At 41.5% G+C, this 23,967-nt stretch overlaps 1 protein-coding gene across 3 annotated transcripts; it reads left to right on the top strand.

Moving 5' to 3' along the window:
- Window positions 1–49: 49 nt before the first annotated feature.
- Window positions 50–22,252, top strand: YPEL1 (yippee like 1). 3 transcript variants are annotated; one of them, XM_059485462.1, is made up of 5 exons: window positions 50–462; window positions 4,124–4,406; window positions 15,321–15,364; window positions 16,768–16,876; window positions 17,860–22,252. In XM_059485462.1, exons 2-5 carry the CDS (start codon window positions 4,290–4,292, stop codon window positions 17,947–17,949), a joined length of 360 nt encoding a protein of 119 aa, XP_059341445.1. In that variant the 5' UTR covers window positions 50–462; window positions 4,124–4,289; the 3' UTR covers window positions 17,950–22,252. The 3 variants fall into 3 exon arrangements, with proteins under 3 accessions (XP_059341445.1, XP_059341448.1, XP_059341447.1); XM_059485465.1 differs by lacking the exon at window positions 50–462 and adding an exon at window positions 1,579–1,683; XM_059485464.1 differs by lacking the exon at window positions 50–462 and adding an exon at window positions 1,590–1,780.
- The last annotated feature ends 1,715 nt before the right edge of the window (window positions 22,253–23,967 follow it).

Below are 23,967 nucleotides of genomic sequence, written 5' to 3'. Positions count from 1 at the left end.
GGGGGCGCGCGCGCGCGGGCGCGAGGGCGCGCGGGGATTGGCTGGCGGCAGGGGGGGGAGCGCGTTTAACGGCCGCTGCGCCCCCGGGCCGAGGCAAAGCAAAACAAAGGCGGCGGCGGCGGGAGCGGGAGCCCGGGCGGAGCTCACGGCACGGGCACGGCACGATGCCTCGGCCGCCCCTCGGCCCTCAGCGCGGCACACGCGCGCCCGGCCCCCGTCTATGACCCTCTCCGGCGGCCGTCGCCGAGACGGTACCTTCGAGGCGAGGGAAGCCGTCGTGTCCCACCCCCCTCCCTTGATCCTCGCTCTTTGTTTTTCGGTGAAGGCCCGGCGCGGAGCTCTCGCTGCCCGCCGCGCAAGGACCGGGGGTCCCGCCTTCCCTCCTACCCGTGGCCCCTAAGGGAGAGGGGCCCGGGGGCTGCTCGGAGCCCGAGCTGGGAGCGGAGTCGGCGCGGCGCAGCGGTGAGTACCGAGCGGGTGAGAAGCGGCCCCTCTTCCATGTGCTAGGATTTATTTTTTTGGAGCGGGGGAGGAAGAGGGTGGGGGGGTATGGGCGGAAGGCGGCTGCGAGAGGAGCCCCGTGCTGCGCCCCGGCCGGGGGGGCCGCCGTCTCCCGTGTGCGCGGGGCCGCCGAGGCAACTTTGCTGGCGGGAGGAGGCTCGGGCGCTATTTATAGCGCCTGGAAATGACGGCAGCGCTGTCTGCCCGCAGCCTTCTCGGTGCGGGGCGGGTAAGGGCGGTTTACATAATTGAGGGGGGGCGAAGCTGAGCTCGGCGCGCCGGGAGCCGGTGGGGTCCCCCCGCGCTCTCGCCCGCGCCGCGCGGGGCCGGGAGCCGCGGGGTTCTGCACGGAGCTGGCGGCCGGAGCAGCGCGGGGCCGCGCTCGGGTGGCCGCGCGGCCGTGCCGGTGGCCAGAGGGGCGAACGAGCCGCTCTCCTGCTGGAATCGCTGCGGGGGGGGACAGAAAAGGCGACGGCGTCACCCGCCGCGGCGGCTTTGTGCTCCGGCGTGAGAGAGGAAACGGCTTTAAAGGCGCACGGCCAGCGGCTCCCTCCCGCCGGGGAGAGAGCTGTCAGCCGGTAACTTTCTCCGCGCTTATTTTCTCCTGTTATTTCCTGGTATGTAAAGGTGTAAGTGAGGCTCCTGTGGCTCAGTCTTTAACTTGGAAGTTTTTCCGTGCTGGAGTAAGCTCACCGCAGGTTACTGACACTGCGTGCACAGGCTGTGTCTGCCTTTTGCAGCCGCTCAAAGACTCTTTGAGCGTACTTCACGTCGCTCGTTCCTTAGAGCCCCGCAGGAGCGACGGAGAGGCCGGTTCCTGACCCAGCTCCTCCCGTGCCAGGCGCGGGGTCCCCACGCGCGGCAGCAGCCGCTGTTTCCCCGGCGGCGCGGGGCCACCCCCCACCCCACCACGCTCATCGGGGTGTTTGTTTACACATCCGGGACCTGCGGGGGCGGGGCCGCCCCGCCCCATTGGCCGCCCCGCGCCCCGCCCCGGTGACGTCACGGGCGGCGGGACGGGGCCGCTCTTCGCCCCCGGCCCGGGGATTGCGGAGTTCGGGGCGGCCGCGGCCGGGCTGCCCCGGAGGAGGGCGGAAATCGTCGTGCCGGGCCTACCCCGGGAGGGGGGCGGAGATCGCCGTGCCCGCTCCTGCGGCCGGGACAGCCCCTGGCGCTGCGCTGGTAGGTGCGAGCACAAGCAGAGCTTCAGGAGCCACACCTGTCCATACGCGGGACCAAAGCACGGAGCGTGCCGCGGCCAGAGAACGAGAGGGGAATGGTTAGTTTGGGGTTTTGCTCTGTTTGTGCAGAATAATGAGCAGCAGCCCGAGGAACTGCTCGGAGCCGTGAGAGGGAAGTGATACTGTGTTTATTCACCATTGTTAGAGCGAGCTAGGAAATGGTTTGTTTTGAATTGTGCCCCTAAAGGCACAACAAGTCTGTGGTTCCTATGGTGCGTATCAGAGTCGTCTTTTTGAAGAGAGCAATATCAAATACAATTTTGTTAAATCGGGCTTGGAATTATTTTAATTTCTGTAGTTGAAGAACCTGGTACATGGAATCTGGAAGAGTCCAGATTTCCTTTAGAAGTGTTTAAAAACACTTCTAGGAATGCATTGAAGAATTATTTTTTTCCTTTTACATTCCGCCTCACAGAATTGCTAAGATTAGAAAAGATCTCTGAGATCATTGAGTTCAACTATTAACCCAGGACTGCCAAGGGCACCCCTAAGCCACATCCCCAAATGCCACATTTACACCTACTGAACTTCTGCAAGGACTGAACTCGTGTTCCAATTACTGATGGAAAGGGTTTGATTTAAGTCAGAGTCAAAACATCTTAGCATGTGGTACCTTTCATTCTGAAACCCTGTTTTGTTCTGGTTTTGCGTATTTGTGTTAACCTAAATAGGATCTATATCTAACGTTGAGTTCAAACAAGGAATTTAACAGGAACCTCATGTTCTTAGATCACTTTTTTCATATATCTTCTAAATAAATGTGGTTTCATATCAAACTGTTTTCTGCAAATAATGTAATTATTCTTCCCTGTGCAGTTGTAATAAGTTGTCTTGGGACGCAAAGCGTATAATATTTGTTTAAATTGCTATTAATATTTGAGTCCAGCTCTTCATGCCAAGGAGTTAATATTTTGAATGTATAAATGTATCCTTTGTCAGATGTTTTCTGAATCATTCTCATGTGTAGATCCATGCTTTGGATGGCACGTTGTTCCCATTGCTGCTTTATTTTTTTGATTGTATGTGGTGTGTTACATGTCTTGTTTGTGGCTTATATCTGCCTTTGCAATTCTTTGTGTAAGAAATTTTCTTCTACCAAGTCCTTCAGTAGTTTGAGTTTTGTCCTGCTTAGGATTTAAAAAAATCTAAACTGAAACTCCTTTAAGTGTTGCTGTGGCTGTGTCATGTGCTAGGCCTGCTGTACAGATTACTTTCCCAAAGCTTCTTTTGAAGCAGTGACTGCTTCCTATAAACAGACTTTAATTTATGTGGCTTTCACTCTCTGCTCTAGCTGTGTTACCAGTATCCTGCTGCTAGAAGAGTGGTTAGTGCTGCCTGCACACAGTTTACAACTGTGATAAGTCATTTGCGTGCTCTTAGCTGGATCAGCAGACTGTAAACTCTGTATATTGTCTCTCCTTTCTGCTTGTGCTATTGACCTACTCAGGCAGTCACCTGACAGCTGATGACAGAAGTTGCCTGTGCAGTGTTTTGGGCGCTCATTAGCGTGGTGCATGCACAGCCTGGGAGCTGCTGGCCTCTCACAGACCAGGAGATGTTATCGGTGTTCAGCATCTGTTTCATTTTCAGGCAAACTACAAAGGTTTGCTCTCCAGCACAGCAGAAGGCTCTGGCGTGCTCTGACATGTAACAGCTCTGAAGTGCACTCTGAGGATGTTGGGTGTTCTCTGTGCAGGATTTAGCTTCAGTATCAGATTGTGGGTTTGGTAGTTTCCATTAAGGCTATTCTGGTACAGTGAGGAAGTACCTAATTAGCTTTGATCAGGACACCAGTCAAGAAGGCCTTTGCCTTAAGGCATAATTCTGCAGGGCTTGAAAGAGCAGACAGGGATCCCTGAACAGGGTGGCAGCACAGGGTGGTATTTGACTTAGAGCCAGATGTGATCCTGCAAGATTTTTGCTGAAAACCAAAGTGCAAATATATTGACTGTTGGACAGAACAAGTGTTTTCTAAGATTGCTTTCCTTGTTGCTTGCTGTATTAGAACTGACCACTAGAACCTCAAAGACAATTAACTTCCTTTCATTCCCTACCTTTTTAGCGTGAATTTCTGCATGAATGTCTAGAAGAGTACACCTGGTACAACGTAGAAAGTGCTTGTGATTCATGGAGAACTGTTTGCATCTCGTCCCTCATTAGAAGTGTGATGGAGTAGAAGCCATTAGTGGAACAGAACTGCTTTTCGCTGTGTTGAATGGAACTTGAACTGTGCAGTTCCTTAGAAAAAGGGGCCTGTAGTACAGCCAGGCTCCAGTTATTTGCTCCAAATAATGCTTTGCTTTATGGCTGGACTTGTTGAATAACAAGTTAACTCTGGTCTTGTTGTAAGCTGCTAATTGTTCTGCTCTTTTCACCTACAGGTTGTGACTGTTTCTCTTCTGTCATTTGTGTGGAAAGTGCCACACACACTCCAGAACAACAACGGCTTTTGCTTGCATATTCCAGTGTTTCTTTTGTCAGCGAGTTCAGCAAAGTTGTAATTCTTCAAGTGCCAGCCCTGAGCTGAGTGAGGAGCCACCAGCAGAGATGGTAAAAATGACAAAATCAAAAACGTTCCAGGCTTACCTGCCAAACTGTCACCGAACCTACAGCTGCATCCACTGCAGAGCCCATCTCGCCAATCACGATGAATTGATCTCCAAGGCAAGTGGTTTCTTTAGAGACCTCGTGAATTATTTGTTAACCAAAATGGTTGTCACTGTGACACCACTGCCAGTAGATAAGGGATGCAAATTGATGCATACTTCAAAGTATCTTCCCTGGGTTCACTCTTGGGTCATGCATGTTGTGTGCTAAGAACTGGATATGTTCTGGAAACTTCTGAATGTGACATAAAGGTTGATCTGATATATTGCCCATGTTAACAACCTGTGTCTGCTGTCAGGTGGGTACTGTGTGTGAGCTGTTGTAGCTGAAAAGCCTGCTAAGGAAAACTGTCAGAAGAAAGCATGGGTCTCTGGGTAGGGAAGTTATTCAGGTTATGGTTATTCCAGATAGAGATTTCTTTTGACTCTGTTGGACTGAAGGTCACCAAACAGTCTGTTTCCAGGGTGTCCCACTTGTGTTGTGGAATCTGTAAACACACTTTTGCTGTCTACCAGCTCCTAAGGAACATGATTAGCCAGAGATGTTCAAAATAGTTGGACTGTCTGAGCTTAGAGAATAGGTGGAACCTTGAAACAGGCTAGGCCTGCCCTTCTTCCCTGTTGCTAGAAGAAATCAAGACTTGTAATGTATGAAGTATGTAGGAAAGCTTGAAGTTTGGGATAAATACTTGACAGACTGGTTCATTCTTTGCTTCAAACAAACTCCTGAATTAATTATTTTTCATGCTGTCATGGAGAAAACACTTCAGTTGCTTTTTAATACAAAATGTTCTCTATATGACTGTTTTTCAAATAAAGTTAGTTATAAAGGGTTTGACACTGAAAGTTCTCTCTGTTGCTCCTGCCTGTTTGTGTGTTCAGCAGCACTCAGGTGATGCTGCTCTTCAGTGCTGAGGGCTTGAAAATGCTGCTACTTCTCAATTTAGGTTTTCTTTGGGTGAGGAGAAAGCATACCTGCTTGCTTATCCCAGGGCTGTCAGGCAATAAGGGGTTTTCCACATACAATTTTTTCCTTTTACTTGAATTTATTTTTTTTTCCATGTTGATTTCAGAATTTGAGTATGAGGCCTTTTTGGCACCACTGGATTCTAAATTACAGGCACTCAGAGTTTCATTATTCACTTCATGTTCTGGGCCAGAAAATACTGGGAGGGGGTAATCTTTCCTGAACTTCAGGTTGTAGATACTTACAAGAAGAAAGAAACTTTTTTGTTTTGTCTCTTAACATGTATTAATTCATTGAGAAAATGCAGTCCAAGCACTTAATAGGAAGCTCTTCTTTTTGTGGACTTAGATTTTTGCATGCCAGCTAAGCTGCCACAGTTGCTACATGAGCCAGTTTTCTCTAAGGGCTTGGGAATTTTGAGCAGCAGAATACTTCAAATATGTTAAGCAAATCTGTGTTCATTTTACAGCTTCATAAAATAATTTCAAATGTTAAGAATCAGATTTTCAATTCAAAGAAAACACAGGACTCTTCAAAAATCTGTAGTAAATACAAATAATTACTTTTAAGTTGTTTTTAATGGTGTTGGGAAGGGTGTTAGAGGTGGTTTCTACTTTCTGCCTTCCTTAATTTTTGAAGACACTTCACAAAAATATTTGTACTTGCAGGTTGACCATATGCTTATTTGACAGCTGATTCATATTTTGTCAATTTAAGATTTCTTAACCATATTTTATTGTCTAAATCTGTATGGTAAAAGAGAAATGCATTTAAATGTGTGGTATATTTTTGTATGCTTTTAAAATAAAAAGAACATTTGTCATCTATTTTACTTGTATTTGGGACATAGCTTTGGAAAACCCATCTTCCTTAGTATGAAGCTTTATATAATCCAGCATGGGAGGAGTTCTTCTGAGGGGAACAACTGCAAAGCAATAGATAGACTTGGATCATTAAAAACAAGTACAGCTGGCCCTGGGGAGGGTGGGGAGTGCAAATAAAATTTGATTTTTTTTTCTGAACTTCTCTTGAAGTGCCTTCATTGAGGCACATTATATGCAATGAACTTAGGTTAGTGAGAGAGATGGTTTTTTGACATATCTAGAATCCTAGTTAATGTAACTTTTCAGGTGCAGGAAAAAAATCCCAAACAAACATAAACCAACCTGAAGTGTATTCTACATCATGGAAGTTGATTCTACATAATCTGAAGTTAACAAAGAACAGTGTGATTCCTGGGCTGGTTTGGATTTATTGATGGAGTAGAGACAGACTGTTCAACCTGACTTCCCCCACTGCCTTTCCTTGAAGGCCTAGTTCAAAGCCAAAGCTCTGTTTTACATCCTATAAATACAATTTTTGGTTGTAGATTCTCACTTTGTTCCAAATGCTTCCAGTACCATCTCATGTCAGAACCCTCAGGTTCTGTAACAGTAATTACTCAATGCCTGGCTGGAACTGCTTCTCTGGGGGCTGTCCCTCACCCCCATCTTTTCTGGGGCCATGGTGGTTGTTTCTTCCTCATGTGTGGTCAGGGAAAATGAACAAAATGCATGGTGCACTTCTAATTTAAAGCAGCTCCAGCTGGCTTTCTAATGTGCTTTGAGGTACAAGAATTTATTATACCTGACACTGTAGTGGTTTTTGACTTGAAGATGAAAAGATAAAGCTATGCTGTGAACTGAGTGGTGTTTCTCTTAAACGTTGGTCTGTCATGGAAAAGCAAAAAGTGCTGCATATTTCTGTCAATCATCCCTTTGATTCTGATCCTAAGAGTCCCTGACTTCAATACAGATTTGCAATTCTGCTTTTGAGAACTATTGATGCCAATTGTCTGACAAGGATGGCAGCATACACGAATCACCTTTTCATTTTATTTCTGTTCTGTTTGAGCAGCAGGATCTCTTTCTTGCCCTGGAATGAATCACAAAGCTCTTTTTCTTGTGTCCTTACTGGTGATAAAATGGCAACCAAGTCTTGGCAATGGCTTAGAAATAAGAACACAGATTAATGAGACAGGACAAAAATGTGTTACCTGCTCATGTGAATTCAGTTGTGGTTTTACTTTTCTCTGCAGCTGTGAAAGGACTCTGTGTGCTGCCCAGTATTGAAATCAACATGATGTTAGTGGTTAGGACATACATTTCTAGAGGTTTTTGCTGTGTAATAACCTTGTTTTCTGCAGCTGGGGAGGAGCTTGGGGAAGGGGAAGATGTGGGAAGAGGACTGGTTGAGATGAGGAGCCCCAAACTGGGAGATCACTGCCAGTAGAGATAATGACAAACATTTTCCTGTACAGCTGGACATGTGCACACATGTAGGAACAGTTACCAAAATAGTTTCTAACTCCCAGGTTATCTTAGGGTAACCATTGATTTGAAGGATACCCAGTAAGAGAACTAATAAACTGTAGGTGACTTTTTACTGAAGTAAGTGTAAGTTTGAGGTGGTGTCAGGTGCACCTCAGAGGTGACTGATTTGTGTCGCTGACAGGTCTGTGAGTGCTGGATGTTCTCTTTCTTTGGTGAAGACTTCAGAGTCTGTCAGGATATTAAAGTATTTTTTAAATGCTATGAGAAGGAATAAACCAATCAGCACTACACTGGGGTATATTCACAAGATGGGGAAGAACTTATGGCTTTTAAAAATTTCTTGAAAGAGGCAAATATTTTTAGAATCATATCCTTCCATGATTGTAGGCACAGAAGAGAAGTAAACTATGAGCAGATAACCACAGGTCTTATTGAAGAGTAAGGCAAGGAGCTGATGCCATGGGAAGCACTTAGTGGATTTAAAATTGATACTTCATGGATTTAAGATGTTCAAACAGCACATAAAAAGTGACCAAAAAGTATATGCTAGTAATAATAATTTTAAAAATCAAACTTAATTGAATTTTGAGAGAACTTCTACAATTCTTGAAGTACAGGGGAGTTTGCCACTTGTGTGGCCTAAATGAAATGTTACATATTTGCTGCTCTTTGAACAATTCTAGAATAAGTTTTGTGGAAGGCCTGACTGAAGGAGCTTTCTTTTAATTTGTTATGTAACAGTAGGAACTGTGCAGTGATTATTAAGAGTAGTTAATTTTATAGGAGACAAATGTTACTTGAAGAGCATAAGTTCCAAAGCACTTGAGAGTGGCTTGGTCCTGCTAAGTTCCAGTAATTGTTTAGAAATTCAGGTATGATCCAACAAATTACAAAAAAATACAAATGCTTAATAGAATCTTGGAATCTGTTGGATATGCTGCAGAGGATAATATTTTGTTACTCAAGGTTGACCTGCTTGAAAGTCTGTTAAAGCATCTTACAGTGTGCCTGAATTCTGGGAATGGAGAGAATTTGGATTACTTTGTATAGATATCTGTATAAATGCTGTCACTTTCTTCTGTCTCATTCATTGCCAAGCATATCTGACCAGAGGGGAAAAAAGTCAAGTGAAGTCACAGACAAGACTAGATGTGTCAATATTTTCAAGAATGAGTTCTGCATAAAGGTATATACATACATATATATGTAACTGTCATTGATTGCATTGGGAAATCCTTGCACCTTGTGAGTGAAAGAATGATCTTGGTGGTTAACTTTAGTTCTCCAAGGCATTCAGTATGAATGCTCTTCTATTATTGATGAGAAGGAAGAGTCTTAGGCCTAAATAGATACTAAAACATTTTTAGCCTTGTTTAGCAATCTGTGGTTTTGTCCTCCACTGTGTAACTGATGAGATCAGGAGGAATTTTTTTAAAGAGTTTATTGTCTTGAAGTAAATATGCTGTGCTTAGCTTGGTTCAATTTGTAATCCTTCTTTGCTTATGATATTATAATGAGTATTTAGAAAGATAGATGGGCCTGTTTTATGTATGTTTGAGGGCTCTTTTTGTTCCCTCACTAGTTTTATAAATATTCTGGTGATAATTTTTTTCTCCAAGAGGCTTCTAGTTTTTTGGGTTCATTTTTTTTCTTCTGGGGGAAGAACCTAGTTTTTGAAAGAAGCAATCTTTGGAAGACATCCAAGAATAGATTTGAAGGCTTAAAGGAGTTGGAAAGTGCAAGGGAAGTGTTCTACTCTGTGTATTTTGACATAATTATTTCTGAAATCCATTCAAGAAGCTGCATAGGTCAAGATAACTTGTCCTGCATGACAAAGTCTTCACTTTGGGGAAATATAATTTGCTAAGTTTGCAGGCATGCAGTTTTTTGGGTAGAATTTTTTAAGGCTATTCTCTACATATTGAACTTTGTAACTTCCTTTATCAAATTCAGTAAATACTTGAATGGAAATGAACTTAAAACAGTAAATACTTGAATGGAAATGAACTTAAAAAAAAATTAGTATTTATCATGGAGTCTTCTAGAAGTTGCCTGGGAAGCAGCTGGGCAGCAGCACCTCTGGTGGTCTGCATTATCAGGGAGTTGGATCTGAGGGAAACACCAGCTGGAAGAAATGTGGGGGTTTTCCTCTGATAATTTCTTTTTTTTTTTTTTACCTTATGTTGAATTCAGTTTTCTGAATTTATGTTGCAAGTCTTGAAGTGAGAGGATATCCTTACACTCTCTGATGCATCTTGCTGAGGAGATGATTTCACAGATCAGGGCACTTGTGTTTCTGGTTTACTTTAAGAATGCTGCCCCTAACAAGTACAGTTTTCTGTATTTCCCAAATTTATTTATTTTGTCAGAGAACTGATTCAGTTTGATCTATCTTAGCTTGTAAAGGGAACTCCAGCAAATTAAAGGAAATGAAACCAGATGAAAACCTATGGACTTCTTTCATTTTCCTTCTTTAATATTTGATTTCTGTGTTTGGAGTAGCTTGCAGACACTGGTGATGCCCCTGTGGAACCATGCCTGCCTTGCCCCCAGTCCATGCTAAGATGGAGTTTCCCTGGGTATTTGCTGCAGAGCATGAGCTCTAGCCATGCAATCTAATCCCATCTCTGGGGAATAATTGATGGCATAAGCTTTTCAGCAGCATCCCTTCCCCCACCCTGCCTTCAGCTGTGCCTCAGGGCAGTAAATACATGTTCTGCTTGACTGGTATTTCCTTTCCTCCTGGGTAAAACAGCTACTCCTGGTGTTAGAGGTGAGGGTGGGTTTCACTTACAAGCATAGATCATACCTCATTCTGCATGTGTGCACAAGTGGAACATGTATAAAGCTGCTTTCCTACATCATGTATCAGTGGCACAGGTCTGTCAGATGACTTGAAAAGATCCTAGTTCCAAACAGGTGACTTCACTGTAGTTTGTAAGCACAGCTGGACATTATTGCTGATACTATTGGATGTTCTGGATACTTTCATCTGTGCTGAAACAAGGAAACATGATGGATCTTACACATCCTTCTGTATAAATAGCTAGCTGGTCAAAGATATGGGTTTTCTGAGGAATAATTTAACTCATAAATCAATACAGCATTATTAATTGAGGACCATGAAAAAGCAGCCTTATAGCAAGTGTAAAGTTCAACTGCAGTTATTAGTGGAACTGATGAATTGCCCAGCTTCTAAGTGAAAATCCTGGTTGCTGTGAGTCATTATTGATGAGAGTTGGTCACACTTGCCACTCTTCTAATTTCTCCCTCATGGGTAAGACATATTTAGGACTCAGTTTGAATAGAATGTTCTGCCTTAGTTTTGATTCATGTACAGTGCTCGTGATCTTGGGAGTGCTGAACAAATGTTGCACAGTTAAAGTTTGTGTTTGCATGGGTGATGTTTATTCTATTGAAAAGTGGTTTGTCTGCAGACTGGTTTGAACAGTTGTGCCTGTTAGTCCTTCACACTGCCATTTAAAGTACTTTCTTTCATTTTCTTGGAGGAGTTGACACACAAGGTGTTCAGCCTGTCAGTCCCTTAAAATTCATATCAGTATAACTGAATTATACAGTGCAGAGTGTGAGAAACCTAGTGGTGGTAAAAGCAAATGTTCAGTATTAATTTTTTTCTGGTTGTGCAGAATATTCTGATTATAGCCAAGTTACAAGCTTAGCAAGCAGCTCAGGCACCAAACTGAGTTGTCGTCTTCTCATTTCCAGTAGTAGGATGCATCCAAAAGTAGAACTCTGATAATAAATCTTTCTTACACCATTTAGAGAATGCATCTGTGACAGATGTATACCTTTCTGTGGGGTTTAAATACAATTTTGGGAAAAAATCTCAGCTGTTCATGTAAATAAGAAACTGACTGCCAAGTGCTGACAAGAGATTGATAACAATAATTAAAAGGCACAGGAATTTAAAGATGGATGTCCTTGCAGCGGTTTTATTGCAGTCAGTGTATGGGAGTTCTGCCTGGCTGGATTGCACACCCTGCAGTGCTCAGTGAAACACAGATGATGTGGTTGGGCACTGGTTTTAAAGGGAAGTCTGAGCTGCCTGGACCCATGTTCTGTGTTCCAGAATGCAGTTCCACAAGTTGCTGCAGGTTCCTGTTGAGTTACCTGAGTGATGTAAACATGGAGGAACTTGCTCTTTGCAGCTGGGCAAGGAAAGAAGTGTTCTGTGGCATGTAAATACAATCCTTAGCCTCTAAACATGAGTGGAGGTAAGAAAAGATGGAATCAAATGCATCAGTCATGCTCTGGGAACAGGAAGCAAGGCTGGAATGGAGGAGCTTTTCACAGTGAGATGTTTGTGAACACACTTTCTTTCTAAAATCACTGTCACAGGAAAAGATTCTGTGTTGCTTCTCCCTCCACTCTACCTTGATAATCCTGAAAATTAAAAGGTAATGGCCATTTCTGAGGGAAAATAAGCCTAGAAGAGTACAGTATTATCTAGGGCAACAAAGCAAAGGGTGCAGGAAAAGTCAAGTCATCTTTAAAAATATATTAGGAAAAGAAAAACAACTAAAGCAGTGCTTTCCAACCGGTGGTTTATATTTCATTTGGCGTGAATTTTTTTTCAGCTTATGAAACAAGAGAGGGGAATAGCTGCTTTTTGTGCTATTCCTGGCGTCCTGTTACTGCCCTCTGCTTAATTTTGAAAAATGCAGGGTCAAAGGAGAGCTTTTAGTAGGTGATACTAAGTCAAGACTAAACATAAACTTGGCAGAAATAATTGCATAAGATCGTTCAGAAGATCTCCTGACTCTTGTTTTTTTCTGGAGTCTTTCTTTTCTTCCCCAGCCTGCTGGGGAACCTCAGGTATGACATATAAGTAGTTTAAACATGACTGTATAGGACCAGACAAAAAAACCCCAACTGACTACATTAATTTGTATGTGATTGGTGTGTGTAATTACATATAAAGAGAGAAACTAGCACATGATAATAGAGAGTATTTCTTGGTGCTGTTTGAAAAAGGATTTGTGAATTCTAATTTTCAACATGGAATTTTTAAAGCAAGGGGAAATGCCTGCAACTTTTTTAATTTAAAGAATTTTTACAGTAGTTTAACCAAATATCATGGTCATCATGGCTTTGGAAGTTCTTTTTAATAATTTCAGGTGTGAAACATGGAAGTTCTAGTTTTACATTTACTTCTTACTGAATAAGAGGATTTGGGGAAGTATTTCCTTTACCTTCTCTTAAATTTTGCAGTTGCACATGTGTCATTTTCTCTAAATTAATGTGTTGTTTACCCAGGCTAGTTACTCATTTGTTAATGGGCATTTTTAAGAGTCTATATCTGAAGAGATTTTGTTTCCACCTGCAGTAAGCATTCTCTGTTACTGGCTGGAGTCTGGAGAGTCCTGGTTATTCTGTAGGAACTGCAGAGTGTAGGTCTGCACTGCTCTGCCAGTTCTGTGATGTGTGGTTAGGTATCTCAGGAGAACTGAACTAGTGTGGGGTTTTTGTTTGTTTGTCTTAAGTCAGCTGTAAGGATAAATTACTTTCTGACAGAACTGTGCAGACTCTGTTCTCAACTAAGTCTCCCCTTTTCAGGGTCAGTCCTGCCTGAAGTTTCAGCTTTCACTGTCCTGCACAGCCTATCTGGTTTTCCTTGCCTGGTGAAAAATAAGACTTGTACTTCTGGCTGGTGGAGACTGCTTTTTCTTTTGTCTTTGCTGAGGGTGGAACCTCCTTAGAATCACTGAGGTTGGAAAGACCTGTAAGGTCATCAATCCAACCACAAACCCAACAGTGACAAGTCTACCACTAAGCCATGTCCCCAAGTGCCACATCTGTGTCTGTGGTGACTTCACCTCTGTCCTGGGGAGCCTGTTCAATGCTTGCCAACCCTTCTGGTGAAGAAATGTTTCCTGGTACCCAACCCAAACCTCTCCTGGTGTGACCTGAGGCCATTTCCTCTGGTCTTGTCACTTGTTAGGTGGGAGAGGAGACTGACCCCACCTTGCTACAACCTCCCTTCAAGTATTTGTGGAGAACATTAATATGTTCTCTCAATACTTCTTTTAAATTATTGCTAAAATAATAAAATATTAGTGCTCTTAGCTGTTAGGTAGAATTTTTAAGTATGTAAAGGCTGTATCTAACTACTCTGGCATTATTGTACCTGGAGTAGTCCAGAGTCAGGGATTTCTTAAAACATTTTTATTGCAGTATATAATCTGGTTAGTGTTGATCAAAAAGGGTTAATTTAGATGCATTTTCCTTTTACAAGGTGAGGGGATTTTTTTGCACACTATTCTGAGTAATTAAAAGACAACAATTACTGCTGTTGTGTTGCTAGTTGGTAGAGTGGCAAAATACCTATTTTAGTGTCAAATGACTTGTAATGATATAACTAAATATGTGTCAGGAGAAGAATCCATTGCAGAAAGGAGCTTCTGCCTTTGATTTCATGCCTGATGCTACTAAAACCATACACAAGTATTCAGGTTGAGATTTTCCTTCCAAAACCTTCCATGCTGATCTATTGCAGGCTTCTGAAAAGCTGGTCTGTGATGTTCAACACTAGAACCACAGGGATTCTTAAAAACAATTGTACTTTCTCTGCATCATGGATAAAGTAGTTCATTTTCTTTGAAAGTAGGTTAGAGAATGGAAAGGCTCAAAGAAAAAAGAAATTAAGACAGTTTACAGATTTTTTTTTTTTTTAATGGAATTCAGTATGGAAGAGAGAAGAAAGGAAAACTCAGTTCCAGCGTGATCCTGTTTGGATGGGAAAGAATGGCTGTGTCTAAATTACCAAGTAATTCAATGCAGAAGGAGTCAGATGAAAGCACTGCTGTGTCTGACTCAGGTTTGGAATGTTTTACCTGTGGCTGTGTCTGCATTACCATGGCTGAGTGCAGGAAGAACTGCTGGGTTGGTTGGCTCAGAAGGATCAAGGGTGCAGATCAAGGCACTGAAACTGCTCCACAAGCCAAACCAGCCCTCAGTGAGTGTGGCTGATGAGGGGTTTTAATTCAAAACTCTGCTACTGCTCTGAACTAAAACATTATTTAGATCCAGGCAAGAAAGCCCAAGTGCCATTGTTTGTCCATCATTTGTCAGGAATGGGAGAGATTGGAAAGCAAATGCCTGTGGTCAGGCTTTTGATGCCAACAGTTGTCTTACTAAAATGAAGCTGAGCTTATCTGTGAATTTTAAACTGATCAGATGCATTTCCTGAGTACAGTATGCTGGTTTTGTGCTTGGTTCAGAATTTAACTGCTTTTATATCAAATGATGCAATGAAATTGAAATAAATAATCTTTTGGCTGCAGCAGGGGATGACAGAGGACATGGGAGTAATTCCCTTTGAGTTAAAAGCAGATTATTTCAATTAGCATGAAGGATGTCTAGGAAAATGAGAATTGATATCTTGCAGAGGGGCAGGAAAAAACCATGTTTTGCTTGCATTATAGATGTTGAATTTTGAGCAATAGCACTTGACAGAGTAAAATAAAATCATTATTAAAAATCTAATGTAGATGAAAACTTGTCTGACCAGACCTCCCTATAAAGAACTACTATAAAGTAGTTAATCTGAAATTGTTTATATCTGTTTTATCATTATATGTTTATTTACATACCCTTCTGGAACTATTTTCTTGTTTGGTTGGGCTTGTGTTTTTTAACGTGTGCAATTTTTATTTTTTTTTTTCTAATGCAGTCCTTCCAGGGAAGCCAGGGACGAGCCTACCTCTTCAATTCTGTGTAAGTATGTGGTTATGGTTCTGCACACCCTGCAGAGTGTAACTCTGTGCTGCCCAAAGGGAAAGCAGTAGGAATTAACATAGCTGTACTTTGCCCTGTTCTTTTTAATGCTGGCTTTACTCACCAGCAGTAGTAATGGGCTGATTCTGAAGCATTCCTTTGCACATACACGAGTTTATCTTCTATTTTAAGGAATTCTGCTAAGAGCTGAAAGATTAGGGGAGTGTGTTAATGTGAAATTCCTTTTGTCTATGTGTAATGGTAGCTGTCTCGAGAGGAGCTGCCATTCTGAGATACTCCAGAAGTCACAAGCTATTGAGTGACTGTAAATTTTCTTTAGACAACTCTACTGTGGTCTAAAGAATTTCCCAGTCTGACAGTTGGATACATTTACAGGTTAATGTTTCAGTAAACTTGGTACATCTTTAATGACCTTGAATATTGCAAATGTGCTAGAGGCAAAAGGTCTCTGTGATCTTATCAAGCCTAATATTTGCAATCTTAGGCATGTCCTTCCCTTGATAGGAGGCTCTTTGCATTTGTTAATGGGTGTATTTTAAGTTTTTTACATGCAGGATTTAATTTTTGTCTTTATTTTTCAGCAGTTTTTTGTGTTGCAGCATTTTGAAAAAGATACAGTTGAGTGTCCTGGTCTATTTTTGACCAGGATAATGGAACTGTAACTGCAAAGGATTTGATTGCAGATCCTTGAGATTCTTTTAGTATGTAGTCCTTCAGTGGTGATTTAGGATTTCTGCTATAATTCTAATAGGAAGAATCTGGTACTACAGCAGCAAAAATGGCAACATTTTCCTCATATTTAAAACTGTCTAAAAACTTGGTTTAGTCTTGCCTCATGTTTTCTGCATAGACTCATTTGTGGAAAAACTGGCTTGATGCAGTACTTAAAGGGATGTTTTGTTTTGAAATTGCTGTTTGTTCATCAGAGCTTAGTCTGCTGATCTGTAGCAAAGAAATATTTGAGGCTTTTCTCTTGCTGCTATTTTGGAGCTGGTTCTAAATTCAGCTGTTGGTGCTGATTCACTGGTACAGCCTTCCATTAGAGAGGTCTCAAATAGTTTTTGAGGTAAAGCCTGAAACTGTAGAAGTGTCCAGTTACTGTGCAGTGTTCTGTTCTCTGGAAGTTTAACTATTTAGCTTATCTTTGTTGCTGGCAGTAAGTGACTATCACCAACAGTGACACCACAGCCACTTAAAAACAAAAAACAAACCCCCTTTTTCTTCCTGTTCTTCTGCTCAGTGTAACAGAGGAAATTACTTCTGCAGCATTGAATAACTTAGGCTTTTTTTAAAACTACTTTTCATCTGCAGGAGAAAAGCTGGGGAACAGTAAGAAAACAAACACACTCATCTGTTAACATAATTTCTCCCCTTTTTTTCAGGGTAAATGTGGGCTGTGGTCCAGCAGAGGAGAGAGTTCTTCTGACAGGTTTACATGCTGTAGCAGATATCTATTGTGAAAACTGTAAAACCACTCTTGGATGGAAATATGTAAGTAATATACTTACATCCTCAATAAAGGTTTGCATGTTGAAGCACAGATGTTTGAGTAGCCACTGAGTAACATCTTTGCTGATAGTTTATGTGAGTTAGCTCTGGAGCTTTTGTGTACATTGGGCTCTAATTGCTTCCTTGCATCTGCAGAAATGTTGTAGCAGATAATAATTTTATTCTGGACTGCAAATCAAGCATGAGGCATAAGCTATAGGTGCTATTACAGCTGTCTAATATTTCTGTATTTGATAATCTTTTTGCAAGACTCTCAAGCACATGTGCACTAAACCAGGTGGGAGAAGTTGTCAAAGTGAGTCTGTAGTGTCATGGACTGCAAAAGTTGGTGATACAGCAAAAATATTAATTCCAATAAACAGTACTGAGCATATTACTCTGTTTACAAATAATGTGGAATCGATTCTGTTGTTTGAAAATTAACCTGTGCACTTGCAGCTGTGTTGCAAGTTTATGGCTTTGAAAATCTTAGATTCTGGGTAGGATTTTCAATTTTCAATGATTCAGTGTAGTTTCAGATCTTAGGAATTTCCTAATGCCTTTCCTATGATGATGAATATAATGGAGAGCTTTTGAAGAGGTTTTCATTCCCTATTTTCATTACTTCTGGGAATAAATAAATAACATGTATAACATGCCATTTCCTAACTTTCACTTTAAAAAGCATTAAAATTCCCTAAGCAGAGAGAGAACATGATCAGTTCTACAGCAAGATCTGTGCAGTAGATCTGCTGATTCCACTTAGGAATCTGCTGATTCCACTCAGGAGAAGTTTGCTTCTCTTTCCTTCTCAGGGCTTTTCAACCTCTCTTTTTTCCCTCCCTCCCCTTACTCAGTATAACCAATATGGGTTGTTACCTGTAATGGCTCCTGGTTTGTATTTTTACTGTAAGTTTGATGTTTAAAACATTCAATTTCCTGAACTGAATTCAGTGTTGTTTTGATTTTTTTTTTTTCCTTTCCAGGAACATGCTTTTGAGAGCAGTCAGAAATACAAAGAAGGAAAATTTATCATTGAACTTGCCCACATGATAAAAGACAATGGCTGGGAGTGAACCACAACCTTTTTCCTTCTGTTTGGACTATATTCTGTGGAACAGGCTTTACAAAGACTAATGCAAAGTAAAGGAAGAGCTTGGCTAGAGTGGCCCTGAGAATATCACTGAACTCTGAAACCTCACAAATGAGTAGTGTAGTGTAAGTGGCTATTTCAGGCCATGTTTGCCTTTTCTCCTTGTGTAAGTTCCCTCTTTTTGTACGTGTATTATTGTGTGAACAGTTGTTTTGGAACATTTTGGATGACCTTTTTCTAAACTCTCTCAGACTAGAGAAACAGTTCACTAATTGAAAACAGATTTTACTGGTTAGCATCTCTCTCTGACCTATGCCTTTAATGCTACTTCTGCTGTGCATGCTTCTTGCCTAAACACCTACACTCCAGTCCTGTAGAAGTTCTGTCCCTGAGCAGTCTGAAAGAATGTATGGGATGGGGTGCTTTTTTATATGTAGCAATTTCTGATGTGTTTGGCAGTGAAGAGGATGCAGTATTGTAGTTATTAATTTCTTTTTTCAAATTGAGTGTACCACAACCTATGTACATCTTGTAGGTGAATTGGTTAAAGGTACAGTGCTCACTTCAAAAAAAGATTTCAATTGCACTGACTGAAGTTAGCAGGTCTCAAGTTGTTAGGAAAGGTTATGCCAGAGGCTTGGTATCTTAATGAAAAACATAGAAAGATTTTAAATCAATAATGCTATAGAATATGTTCTTTTAAGACCAACATATTCCCTAAGGAGTTTGCTGGATAAAAAATTTATGAAACTATAGCTTGCAAGATTAAAAAGACAGAAAAATATATGCATCTTCTATTTTGAAAAAAAAAATTAGTTGGTATATTAGGAAAAAACAAAGTTTTGGTACTGTACCTTTGCCAGTAACAGGGACTTGTGCATCAGTGAAGTTTTATGGCTGGTTCCATGTAACTGTATAGTCCTAATGCACTGGACAAAGAGGTTGATGTCAAGGAAACTTGTTGAAGTCTTCTGCTTCTGCTACATTTGAACAAAAATATTTATTTTTGTGAGAAATGGCCAGAGCCTATGACATGAAAATTAATATAGTACCTGTAGGAAAAGGAGTAATAAGAGGGAAGGGAAGTTGGACTTGTTTTTTCATAAAATAAAATAGTAAGATAGTTTTTAAAATTTGGGGGTGGGGAAAGGGTTTCCCGGTTTGCTGGCTAAATCATCCCCAGGTATCTTTTTATAATAAAAGTTTATATGAAACTCACCTTCTCTTTTGTTCTCATGCTGTTTCTTTAATGGAATCAGTTAATGAGAGAAACTTCTGGAAAGTATATGCACAATATGAGCTGTTGGTATCTGTGTATGCAAACTGAGCAACTGTGAAAGAAACGCTCTACATAAATTTGCTAACTTAATTTTCAAATTAAACAGTCTCTACAGACTTTTTGTATGTTAATCCTTTTACTGCTTGAGGACAAACTGTTTGATAAAACCCCTTTAACACTACATAAGTCCTATAACTGAACAATACAGAAGCCTTGCAATATGAAATCCCTTTCTCTCAATAACAATTCTAATATGGCACCTGTGAAATGAATCACAGGGGCTGCTGCTGCTGTTCTGTTTTTGGGAATCTCTCATAGGCTTTCTCAACTCTGCTGCACTTTAGAAATTGTCAGACATGAAAAATTATGCCAATGGGTAGGGGCAATACGAATCTTTACAACCAGCTTTCCAGTGTTTTTGTGGGGAGGAGTGAGAGGAGCATTCTCCCAGGTGTACACATCACATTCTCTGTGATGCAGGCTGGCTAAACTGCCTGCCACATGTTGTCATGATTGATACCCATGAACTAAAACTGTAAGAATTAGAGAAGTAGTTGAAGCTGTTGGGTTTCAGTCCAGAGGCCTGAGGTGGTACAGTTACATTCAACCTGGATTTTGTGGCTCACACATTGCTACTTTGTCTTCACATCAGGTCTCATTTTAACAATGCCATTGATGCAAGATGGGCTTGGGTGTTGCCTGTCTCCTGCTCTTTTTGACCTGGAGTTCTTTGGGATTTTGTTTTCCACCTTGTTGCCAACAAGGAAGGCATTAAAACTTCTATCAGCAAAAAGTTTGTGTTGGCCTCTAAGTCCTGTTGCAATGTTGATACTTGTGAACAGCTTGTGTGAGGTTTGTGTATCTTTGGGCTTTTCTTATTTCCGGGCTGCAGACTTGCTGAGGCAGTACACTGGACTGAAGGCAAAAGTAATGGCTGCTTTTCCAGAGAGAGTTGAAATTACAGAAAATATATAAAGTATTAAAGATTTTTCTCTCCAAAATTGGGGGTTTGGCTAGCTCTTGTTAGTAAGCTAATGCTGTCTCTAACACTGTCTTATTCTTAGAAATTCAACCTCTTTCTTCAGTGCATTATTTATATTTCAAACTGGACATTTTCACCAAAACCTTAATTAACTTTGATGCCAAAGGTTGAGACTTCAAGTGCTTAGCACATAGAGCTTCAGACTACTGGCATAAAGAGTTAATGACCTATATGTGATGTTTATGGCTTTTAAGAGAACCAAACAAAGCAATATTCGTTTTGGTCTTTTATTAAGAGTGGTTACTTAGAAGGAATAAAGAGTAGAACTAGTACAGAATCACTATTTTATGCTGCCATGTAACAATTCTTGAGGCTTAGTCTTTTGAGGGAATATGTGAATTTTCTTCCCACGTTGTTTGGCAGCATCAGTAATTATTTTCTCCCCTCATAAAGATATAAAGAATTCTTGTTATTGGTTTTGGTGAAAGTTGAATCCAGATAGCAATGACTGCTGGCTGATGTGAAGAGGTCAGTCTGGTCACTGAACCCTCCAGCAGTCATTTGAAAGAAAAATAAACTTACTTGAAAAAAAAATTTACTAAAGCATTTTCCCTCTAACCAATTTTTGTAATATATTAAAGATTATATTTAAAGTTTGTATGTGTTTGCTCTGGGCAAGTTTACTTCCCCTCCAACTTGAGAGCACTTTTGTTACTTGTACTGGTTATTTTTGGTCTTAACATTTATTTTGTATTTTGTTTTTTATAAATTGTAACAAAAAGCTTTTGTGAACCTTTGTTTCTTGCTGGCTCTTTCTTGGACCAAATGAACTGACTATGAGCTGGCTTAGAAGAAATGTTCATTGGGATGCATAGGAATTTGCTAGCAAAAATGTACATGTATTGGAAGTTTTTTCCACTGAACCTCTAAAGCGCCATGCCTGTCCTAAAGTAATTAATCATAATTTGGTGTGACTTTAGTCATCTGACCACACATTCTCTGTCTAGGTCCAAAATAATGGTTGTAACAATGGTTTTCCAGGACTGAGTCTGCCTCCAAACCCTAGAGTTTTTCTTTGGCTGGTTGCTTTAAGTACCTTTTTGATTACTAAAAGGCAATGCTGCCATGTATAAAAATCCTGTCACGTTGCAAACTTGCTGTGAAAAATCAGCTGCAAAATTTGGTGAGGGATGGCTCAGCCTAACCACTCCTGCTGCATGCTTTTAGCAGCCTGGTAATCTTAATTTTAACTGCCAGTTAAAAGGGCCAGGATCTGAATTTCCCTTGTTGGCTGTAAGCTGTACAATGGCAAACTGTGTGAAGGAAGATTGTTACGGCTCCATCTTAACGGCCCAGCAGAGTGACCAGTGTGGGTGGTGTGCCTTTGTGCTTGCAGTCCTTGGGAGAGGAGAGGAGAGACATTTCTTTGAGTTAAAAACTGGCCTCAGAGGTTCTGACCAGGTCCTCACTGCACCCATAACCAAAGGTTATCTGTATTTCCCACTGGTGGATCAGTGAAGGGTTCCCCAGGCTGGGTGCCAGGGTTGGTGGCCATGCACTTCCCTCCAAGGACTCCTCCTGCCCGCTCATCTCAGCAGCCAGGTTGCAGCAGCAGTGACCTCCAGACTCACAGACCAAACTTCACTCATCTCCAGCCTTGGATATTGGCCATGAGAGGAAGAAGCTGTCAAATTATTGTTAAATTTCTTGGACACTTTATTGGACTTCACGGAGACTCATGTTAAGCCAACCAGCAGTATAAACACTTACTGGAAAAGGAACAGATGCTTCAGAGGTTTCTTTTAAAAGGACTGTTACAAGTGGTTTAAGGTCTAAAGCATGAGTCATAAATGGCAGTTGAGTTGTGCCTCATTGTTTCTTAAACTCTTTAAAATGCTTTCTTTTACAGGTGACATGGCTGTGTTGCTGTTTTGTCCTTGCAATACTGTACATCATTTGTTGTTTCACTATACTGTATCTATTCAAGGTATCACAATAAAAGCTTTCAATTGTTTTGTTGGGTTACATGTTGGTTTTGTGCTATCTTTTCTTGCTAATTGAGTTCTCAGGCTTTATCCTCTGGTAGGGCCAGAGAGAGAAGACAATGTTCTTAGCTGCTCTTAAAAACTCGTAATTGGGTTGAATCTGATTTTTATGTGGTTTTAAGACAGCCACAAAACATTTGGGGTTTTTCCTTTTCAGAAATCTTTCCAAAATACAGAAATTTGTGTTGCTACTCTTAGGGCTTTTGCTTATTTTGAGCCAATTGTGGAACCTCTGCATAATGAGGGTCAGTCTGGACAACCCCCAGAATGAATCCTGAGAGGAACTGAAGTGTGGGTGAGCTTTTTGTTGTGTCAGCTCCATCAGCTGTAGACCTGAGGAGCACCCTGAGCACAGCACTCCCTCTGTTCATTCTGCTTTGGCTGGGAGGAACTCCTTGAGCTTCTCTGATCAGATTATTGGTCTTGTCAGTGATATGATCCCTCTGGACTGCCTGAGGCTCAGAGTGAAGTCATTCAATGATCCATCACTGCATCTCACAATGAGACAGGGATGCTCTTCATGCAAATCACACACAGTATTTCCATCTTGAGAAAATGGAAGATAGCCAGCCACCCTTTTTCTTAATCAAGTGCTGTCTCAGGGGCATGAAATAGGGATCTTTCCAGATCTGAAAAAAACCCAAACCCTAGGGATAAAATGGCATTTTATGTGAGAGGTATGGTCTTTTGACAGGATATAATTGTAGTAATAAAGATCCAAATAGCAAGTATCTTTGGGATATGAGATGTTCATAGTAACATCCCACTATATTTTAGTGTATCAGAGGGACTATAAAAACACCAACTGTCAGCAGCTGGGTTACCAGAACAATTTTGGCAATGTGAACTCCAGTCAGTGTTCTGTCTTACCAGCTGGAAAACAACAGGATACCTGACTTCCAGATAGACAAGGATGGGCAGATGCCTCATCCAAAGCTTGAGAACCTTCTATGAGATGTCTTTTATCCCTGTAAAATTTCAGTAATTGGGCAGTGGTGTAGTTTGGGGTTCTCCCCCATGCCCCAAGTGCTGCAGCTCTGCCTGGGGACAGCAGTAGGTCTGTACTGCCAGGGTCCAGGTAGCCTGAACTGGAAAACAGCCACAGCTGAGCTTATCCTCTGCACAGGACTCCAGTTGGGTCACTGCCCATGTGAGATTCTTTCCACTTTTGTCTCTTCCTTTGCTCCCTGCCCTTGGCTGTGCCCCAGATGGGTCTGAGCAGGGAGTGAGCACCTGTGCTGCTGCTGGCACTCACCTCCAGCAGGCACAGCAGCTGTGCATTAACTGAGGCTGGACAAAGTAGTTCCTGGCTGTGAAGCAGCTCTGCTGAGCCATGATGAGCATTAACTGTTTCTCCTCTAGCAGAGGCTGAGCTGTTCTCAGGGTTTGGCTCACTCATTTCTATAGTATTGCTGAGTAAGATTTGAGCTGAGGTGCTCTGTGATCCTGGTAGCAGTTTAATCTATGCTAACCTGATTGCCTGAAGATTTTACCAAGTAAAGATCACTCTAGAAAGCAGACAATACAGGTTTTTCAGTGTTTAATGAATTAATGAGTAGATTTTTCATGGTCTTGATTTCTGTATTTTAATAGTAAGCATAGCTTAACTTACTTTCTTGCCCAAATAGACTTTAGTGATTTCTTGTTTAAGCAAAAACAATGGCAGGGCCAAACTAGCTCTTTATTCAAAATGGA

The sequence above is a fragment of the Ammospiza nelsoni genome, chromosome 18 (genome assembly GCF_027579445.1).
Source record: "Ammospiza nelsoni isolate bAmmNel1 chromosome 18, bAmmNel1.pri, whole genome shotgun sequence".
In the NCBI taxonomy this organism is placed as follows: Eukaryota; Metazoa; Chordata; class Aves; order Passeriformes; family Passerellidae; genus Ammospiza; species Ammospiza nelsoni.
The sequence above is the reverse complement of the archived record's forward strand: the minus strand, read 5'-3'. Positions and strand labels throughout refer to the sequence as shown.

Excerpts from the sequence above, each read along its gene's own strand:
- YPEL1 (XM_059485462.1), top strand. The coding sequence starts at position 4,290 with ATGGTAAAAATGACAAAATCAAAAACGTTCCAGGCTTACCTGCCAAAC. Across the intron at positions 4,407-15,320 it reads ACGATGAATTGATCTCCAAG|TCCTTCCAGGGAAGCCAGGG; the intron begins GCAAGTGGTTTC and ends TTTCTAATGCAG. Across the intron at positions 15,365-16,767 it reads GCCTACCTCTTCAATTCTGT|GGTAAATGTGGGCTGTGGTC; the intron begins GTAAGTATGTGG and ends CCTTTTTTTCAG.